At 45.6% G+C, this 7,500-nt stretch overlaps 2 protein-coding genes across 3 annotated transcripts in view; one reads left to right on the forward strand and one right to left on the reverse strand.

The window, feature by feature from the left end:
* The window catches only part of LOC125027036 (cilia- and flagella-associated protein 251-like), a 24,099-nt gene that overhangs the window by 16,209 nt on the left and 390 nt on the right, over window positions 1-7,500 (reverse strand). The window lies entirely within an intron of this gene.
* Window positions 980-6,546, forward strand: LOC125026983 (proline-rich extensin-like protein EPR1). The gene is made up of 17 exons (XM_047615588.1): window positions 980-1,164; window positions 2,396-2,575; window positions 2,876-3,005; window positions 3,103-3,149; window positions 3,852-3,924; window positions 3,975-4,088; window positions 4,139-4,333; window positions 4,383-4,658; window positions 4,690-4,815; window positions 4,865-5,068; window positions 5,160-5,273; window positions 5,305-5,638; window positions 5,670-5,843; window positions 5,875-5,966; window positions 6,017-6,170; window positions 6,202-6,293; window positions 6,343-6,546. Exons 1-17 carry the CDS (start codon window positions 980-982, stop codon window positions 6,544-6,546), a joined length of 2,694 nt encoding a protein of 897 aa, XP_047471544.1.

The following is a 7,500-nucleotide window of genomic DNA, read 5'->3' on the forward strand; positions in this document are numbered from 1 at the left end:
CTAAACAAGCAGCTCCATGCCGCTGCCTGCTCCAGGATGAAGAGGGCACATAAGTGGGCCATCTTAGGCTGGAAAGAGGACCTGCAGGCCAGGCTGATTGGCCAGTCAGTGGGAGGTAAATCCGGAGCTGCATTAAGCAACATCAAGGTTTTGCGCCAGACGATGGCATCAATCACGGCTCTGTAATGTGTCAATCTCTGTACAAGAAGTAAAAAGGGAACTCAAGGACTTGGATGTGATGAAGGCTGTGGGGCCAGACAAAATCAGCCCTCATACTCTGGTTCAGTGTGCTGATCAGCTGGCCACACTTGCAAGATAAGCAAAACATCTTCGATGAATTATAGACCCATATCTCTCTTGTCCATCTTGGCAAAGGTCTATGAGAGAATTCTGGTAAAAAAAATGACCAGCTTCTTTGATAAACACCACCTCATCAGTAACAGGCAGTTCGGCTTCAGGTCTCAGATATCTGCGTCGGACCACCTCCTCCACCTTACGACTGCCTGGCAAAACTCCCTCGATGTCGGCAATGAAACCTTTGTCATTGCACTCGACAGAGTGTGGCACAAAGGTATCATTGCAAAGTTGAAAAGCCTTGGCATAGCAGGAGCCTTGTTGATGTTGCTTGAAGACTACCTGCATGGAAGAACAATGCAGGTAAAGATAAACGGCCATAAATTTTCTAAATTCCCCGTCGGGGCAAGCGTTCCACAAGGCAATGTCATCGGGCCGTTGCTATGGAATGTCTACTTCAATGATATTCTGCAACTCATACCAAACGCCCATGCCTTCGCAGATGACTGTACTCTGTCTTACACCTGAAACCACTTAAATCGAAAGGACTCCGTGCACCACATCAACATCATGGCATTCATCACTGCATGGAGCAAGAAATGGCAAGTCACTTTCGGCCCCTGAAAAGAGCCAGGCCATGCTGATAACGCGACGACAGGATCCCCTCGCACACACTCCGGCCCTGATGATGAACGGCCACACCCTCGCCTACGACAGCGACATCAGCATCCTAGGGGTGCAGATCGACAGCCACCTCACCTTCACAGACCACGTCAGGGGAATGGCGAAGAAGGCGGCGAGAGAACTGGCATGCATCTGTCGCATCGCGCCCCTCCTTGACGCCAAAGGCTGCTGCACGCTCTACTACAGGTCAAGCTTCTAGACAGATTTTCATTAACAAGAGTCTTAGGCTTACATAAAACACAAGGGAGTAGAAATAACCCCTGTTCATGTATTTATTCAGAGAGAGAGAGAGTGAGTGAGTGAGTGAGTGAGTGAGAGAGAGAGAGAGAGAGAGAGGAAAGAGAGAGAGGAAAGAGAGAGAGAGAGAGGAAAGAGAGAGAGAGAGGAAAGAGAGAGAGAGAGGAAAGAGAGAGAGAGGAATGAGAGAGAGAGAAAGGAAAGAGAGAGCGAAAGGAAGGAAAGAGAGAGAATGAGAGAAGAAGAAGAAGAAGAAGAGAGAGAGTGAGTGAGTGAGTGAGTGAGAGAGTGAGTGAGAGAGAGAGAGAGAGAGAGAGAGAGAGAGAGAGAGAGAGAAGAGAGAGAGAGAGAGAGAGAGAAGAGAGAGAGAGAGAGAGAGAGAGAGAGAGAGAGAGAGAGAGAGAGAGAGAGGAGAGAGAGAGGAGAGAGAGAAGAAGAGAGAGAGAGAGAGAGAGAAGAAAGAGAGAGAGAGGAAGAAAGAGAGAGAGAGAGAGGAAGAAAGAGAGAGAGAGAGAGAGAGAGAGAGAGAGAGAGAGAGAGAGAGAGAGAGAGAGAGAGAGAGAGAGAGAGAGAGAGAGAGAGAGAGAGAGAGAGAGAGAGAGAGAGAGAAAGAAAGAGAGAGAGAGAAAGAAAGAGAGAGAGAGAGAAAGAAAGAGAGAAAGAGAGAAAAAGAGAAAGAAAAAGAGAAAGAAAGAGAAAGAGAGAAAAAGAAAGAGAAAGAGGAAGAAAGTCACAATCTCGCCCTTTCTCCATCTTCAGAGGCAAAATACCGACACGAATTTGTTCGAAAACTGACCGTGAAATTCGCGACAGATGCTGTTTATTGTTCTGTATGAAACACACTTTTAAACGTTCTGTATAGTAGCAATTTAGGTTTTGTATTAACATTTAACAGATATTTATTTTCATATAGAAACAGCAGTTATTTTTGTGAAACGTCTAGATTGTCTATTTTACGTTTTTCATAAAAAGATGCTTAGTTTATTGAGATGATCGAAAATGTGACGCAAGTCTGCACACCAGCTTAGTTTCCTGTCGTGCTCAGTCTCGAATACTTTACGAGGGAGCCTAGTTGGAACTTAGTTGGAGAGCCGCTAAGGGACACCTGTGAAGATCTGAGCGCTGGATTGTGTACTTTCTCTATACTTGGGTTATGAGCCCAAAACCCCAGGCTCCCCAGCCGCAATCAGGCACTGGTGATACAAGCGTCGCAACATTTTAAAAATCTTCTGAACCCCATGCCGTTATTAATACAAAATTTTGCAAGGGGTGATTCTAGAGTTCTGGACGAGCGATCTGCTAAGCCATCTGCCAGTCTTCCGAAATTCATTTGTTCCTCAGGGACGACTCCAAGATATTTGTAGATGGAAGTGTACTTTGAAATCGCTACTTTTGCGTTTGCGAGGCTTCCCCATGTCCATTATTTGTGTCTTATCATTATCAATGTCTAGTCTCCACTTCATACACCAACTATATATTATATCGAGGAGCTTCCGAAGGTCACTTTCGTTCTCCGCAAGGATCAGTTTCATCAGCATATAATAGGATCGACAGCAACTGATCTCCGATTTTAACTCCATCACTCATTTTAAAATCTTTAAAATTTGCAAAGGAATCCGTAAGGTACCCATTTCCTCTGTGGCCCAGTACAATTTGCCAGTTATTCCAATGTTCAACAGACTGAGCAAGAGGCAGAGACTATCTACACTGTTAAAAGCCTTCTGGAAATCAATATTGCAGCAAAATGCATCTCTTCCTCCCTGAAGCGATTTTTCAAGACAGTTATCAGGGTAAAAATATGTTCTATGCTCCTACGCCGTTTTCTGAATCCATTTTGCTTCTCAACTATGACTGTCTTCAAGATAAGTTTTCAGTCTGCTATTTCAGACAGCTGAGTACAGTTTCCCAGCGCAGGAGAGCAGTGAAATCCCACAGTAATTCAGTGGCATTCTCTGATCTTTGTCTGTCCCTTTAGCTATAGGATTGACAGCTGCCTTCCCAAAAGTTTATTTTTTTATTTTTTATCAAACCGAGTATAGAGGAGTGGAGGGAGGGGGAGGGAGGGAGGGAGGGAGAGAGAATGTAAGTGTGCGGACGATTATGAAGAAAAAAATCGATATTCAATAAACGCTTTATTAGCAACTATAAATGCCCACCATAGTTGAGTGAACAAGAAAAGAAAAGAAAAAAAAATTAGGAGCTATTATTGGAAATGACGCTATAAAAAAAAAAAAAAAAAAAAAAAAAAAAAAAAAAAAAAAAAATTGCACTTCCATCGCAAACTAATAACAAGGGCAGTAGAGACGAGGTAAAGCTAAGGGCCAGTCTATCAAATTTGTGATAGATAACCGCTAAGATTTGTAACAGATAATCACGTGACAATGAACACTGGACCCAAGGGAGGAAGTCTGTTGAAATTCAAATCAATTCCGTCATGGATTTTAGGCTGTTGTTATGAGGCCGTTTATCCGCCTCAAACAACAGAAAAACTTCACGGCAATCACTTAAAAAAAAAACAGCGGATTCTGGTCGCAATTCCCGCCAACTCAAGATATGTACTTGGTTCGAGATCCAGATATTTACCCGGTGTGACAGTCCAGACTATACCCCTGCCCAAAATGTACCCGGTGTGACAGTCCAGACTATACCCCTGCCCAGAATGTACCCGGTGTGACAGTCCAGACTATACCCATGCCCAGAATGTACCCAGTGTGACAGTCCACACTATACCCCTGCCCAGAATGTACCCGGTGTGACAGTCCAGACTATACCCCTGCCCAGAATGTACCCAGTGTGACAGTCCAGACTTTACCCCTGCCCAGAATGTACCCAGTGTGACAGTCCAGACTATACCCCTGCCCAGAATGTACCCGGTGTGACAGTCCAGACTATACCCCTGCCCAGAATATACCCGGTGTGACAGTCCAGACTATACCCCTGCCCAGAATATACCCGGTGTGACAGTCCAGACTATACCCCTGCCCAGAATGTACCCAGTGTGACAGTCCAGACTAACCCCTGCCCAGAATGTACCCGGTGTGGCAGCCCAGACTATACCCCTGCCCAGAATGTACCCGGTGTGACAGTCCAGACTATACCCATGCCCACAATGTACCCGGTGTGGCAGCCCAGACTAACCCATGCCCACAATATACCCGGTGTGACAGTCCAGACTAATTTCTGCCCAGAATATACCCGGTGTGACAGCCCAGACTAATTTCTGCCCAGAATATACCCGGTGTAACAGTCCAGACTATATCCCTGCCCAGAATGTACCCAGTGTGACAGTCCAGACTAAACCCCTGCCCAGAATGTACCCGGTGTGGCAGCCCAGACTATACCCCTGCCCAGAATGTACCCGGTGTGACAGTTCAGACTATACCCCTGCCCAGAATGTACCCAGTGTGACAGTCCAGACTATACCCCTGCCCAGAATGTACCCGGTGTGACAGTCCAGACTATACCCCTGCCCAGAATGTTCCCGGTGTGACAGTCCAGACTATATCCCTGCCCAGAATGTACCCGGTGTGGCAGCCCAGACTATACCCCTGCCCAGAATGTACCCGGTGTGACTGTCCAGACTATACCCCTGCCCAGAATGTACCCGGTGTGACAGTCCAGACTATACCCCTGCCCAAAATGTACCCAGTGTGACAGTCCAGACTATATCCCCTGCCCAGAATGTACCCGGTGTGACAGTCCAGACTATACCCCTGCCCAGAATATACCCGGTGTGACAGTCCAGACTATACCCCTGCCCAGAAATACCCGGTGTGACAGTCCAGACTATATCCCTGCCCAGAATGTACCCAGTGTGACAGTCCAGACTATACCCCTGCCCACAATATACCCGGTGTGACAGTCCAGACTATACCCCTGCCCAGAATGTACCCGGTGTGACAGTCCACACTATACCCCTGCCCAGAATGTACCCGGTGTGACAGTCCAGACTATACCCCTGCCCAGAATGTACCCAGTGTGACAGTCCAGACTATACCCCTGCCCAGAATGTACCCGGTGTGACAGTCCAGACTATACCCCTGCCCAGAATATACCCGGTGTGACAGTCCAGACTATACCCCTGCCCAGAATGTACCCAGTGTGACAGTCCAGACTAACCCCTGCCCAGAATATACCCGGTGTGGCAGCCCAGACTATACCCCTGCCCAGAATGTACCCGATGTGACAGTCCAGACTATACCCCTGCCCACAATGTACCCGGTGTGGCAGCCCAGACTAACCCCTGCCCACAATATACCCGGTGTGACAGTCCAGACTAATTTCTGCCCAGAATATACCCGGTGTAACAGTCCAGACTATGTCCCTGCCCAGAATGTACCCAGTGTGACAGTCCAGACTAAACCCTGCCCAGAATGTACCCAGTGTGACAGTCCAGACTATACCCCTGCCCAGAATGTACCCAGTGTGACAGTCCACACTATACCCCTGCCCAGAATGTACCCGGTGTGACAGTCCAGACTATACCCCTGCCCAGAATGTACCCAGTGTGACAGTCCAGACTATACCCCTGCCCAGAATGTACCCGGTGTGGCAGCCCAGACTATACCCCTGCCCAGAATGTACCCGGTGTGACTGTCCAGACTATACCCCTGCCCAGAATGTACCCGGTGTGACAGTCCAGACTATACCCCTGCCCAGAATGTACCCAGTGTGACAGTCCAGACTATACCCCTGCCCAGTATGTACCCGGTGTGACAGTCCACACTATACCCCTGCCCACAATATACCCGGTGTGACAGTCCAGACTATAACCCTGCCCAGAATGTACCCGGTGTGACAGTCCAGACTATACCCCTGCCCAGAATGTTCCCGGTGTGACAGTCCAGACTATACCCCTGCCCACAATGTACCTGGTGTGACAGTCCAGACTATACCCCTGCCCAGAAATACCCGGTGTGACAGTCCAGCCTATACCCCTGCCCAGAATATACCCGGTGTGACAGTCCAGACTATACCCCTGCCCAGAATGTACCCGTTGTGACAGTTCAGACTATACCCCTGCCCAGAATATACCCGGTTTGACAGTCCAGACTATACCCCTGCCCAGAATGTACCTGGTGTGACAGTCCAGACTAACCCCTGCCCAGAATGTACCCGTTGTGACAGTTCAGACTATACCCCTGCCCAGAATATACCCGGTTTGACAGTCCAGACTATACCACTGCCCAGAATGTACCTGGTGTGACAGTCCAGACTAACCCCTGCCCAGAATGTACCCGGTGTGGCAGCCAAGACTATACCCCTGCCCAGAATATACCCGGTGTGGCAGCCCAGACTAACCCCTGCTCAAAATATAGCTGGGTTATTTAGGCTAGGCCGTTTTATTTTTGTTTACTTATATATATATTATTATTATTTTTTTTAAATAAAGTGTGGTTTTATGTGGCCTGTGTATTATTATTATCATTATTCTATTCTATTATAATAATTATCATTATTATTATTATTATCACCATCACTACCATTACCATTATCATCATTATTGTTATAATGATTATAATAAATATCATAACTACAATTATTATCATAATTGTTATTATATATATAAAATAAGTTATCATTATTATCATCATTATTATTATTAGCATTATACTCAAAATATATTATTATTAGCATTATACTCAAAATAATAGCAACATTGTCACTATAACTAGTATTGTTAATTTATTCTGGAAGTAACAAGTGAACATTCAATATCAGGTATGTATTTGTGGGTTTGATGTGTTCATATTCACTTGTATTTTCATTATCTTGGGCGAATGAACAATTTCATTAAACTCTTTTTTTTTTTTTTTCTTTCTTTCTTTTAATTCAGGCCTGAGCTGTGGCTTGTTTTCTGCCTTCTGTACAGAGAAAGCACTGACTAAGAGATCCTGACATAAGAATTCCTTTAATCTTTTATGAAGTTATATTTCATCTTTGTTTTTTTGTTTTTTGTTTTTTATCTCCTCCAAGCAACCTTCCCCCTTAAAAATGGTAATAGGCTCTGAGCACTGTACTGTTTATGACTGAATCTTCAAGCCCTCATGCCCTCACAATATATATATATATATATATATGTGTATGTGTGTGTGTGTGTGTGTGTGTGTGTATGTGTGTGTGTGTGTGTGTGTGTGTGTGTGTGTGTGTGTGTGTGTGTGTGTGTGTGTGTGTAATTCTCTTTTTTATAAACTGTAATGTTGTGTCTATACAGTTTTTTTTATGTCTTCATTCAGATACCTTTGCCATATATATTGTTGACATGGACAAGTTGACATGTTGACA

Source organism: Penaeus chinensis, chromosome 7 (assembly GCF_019202785.1).
Source record: "Penaeus chinensis breed Huanghai No. 1 chromosome 7, ASM1920278v2, whole genome shotgun sequence".
Taxonomy (NCBI): domain Eukaryota; kingdom Metazoa; phylum Arthropoda; class Malacostraca; order Decapoda; family Penaeidae; genus Penaeus; species Penaeus chinensis.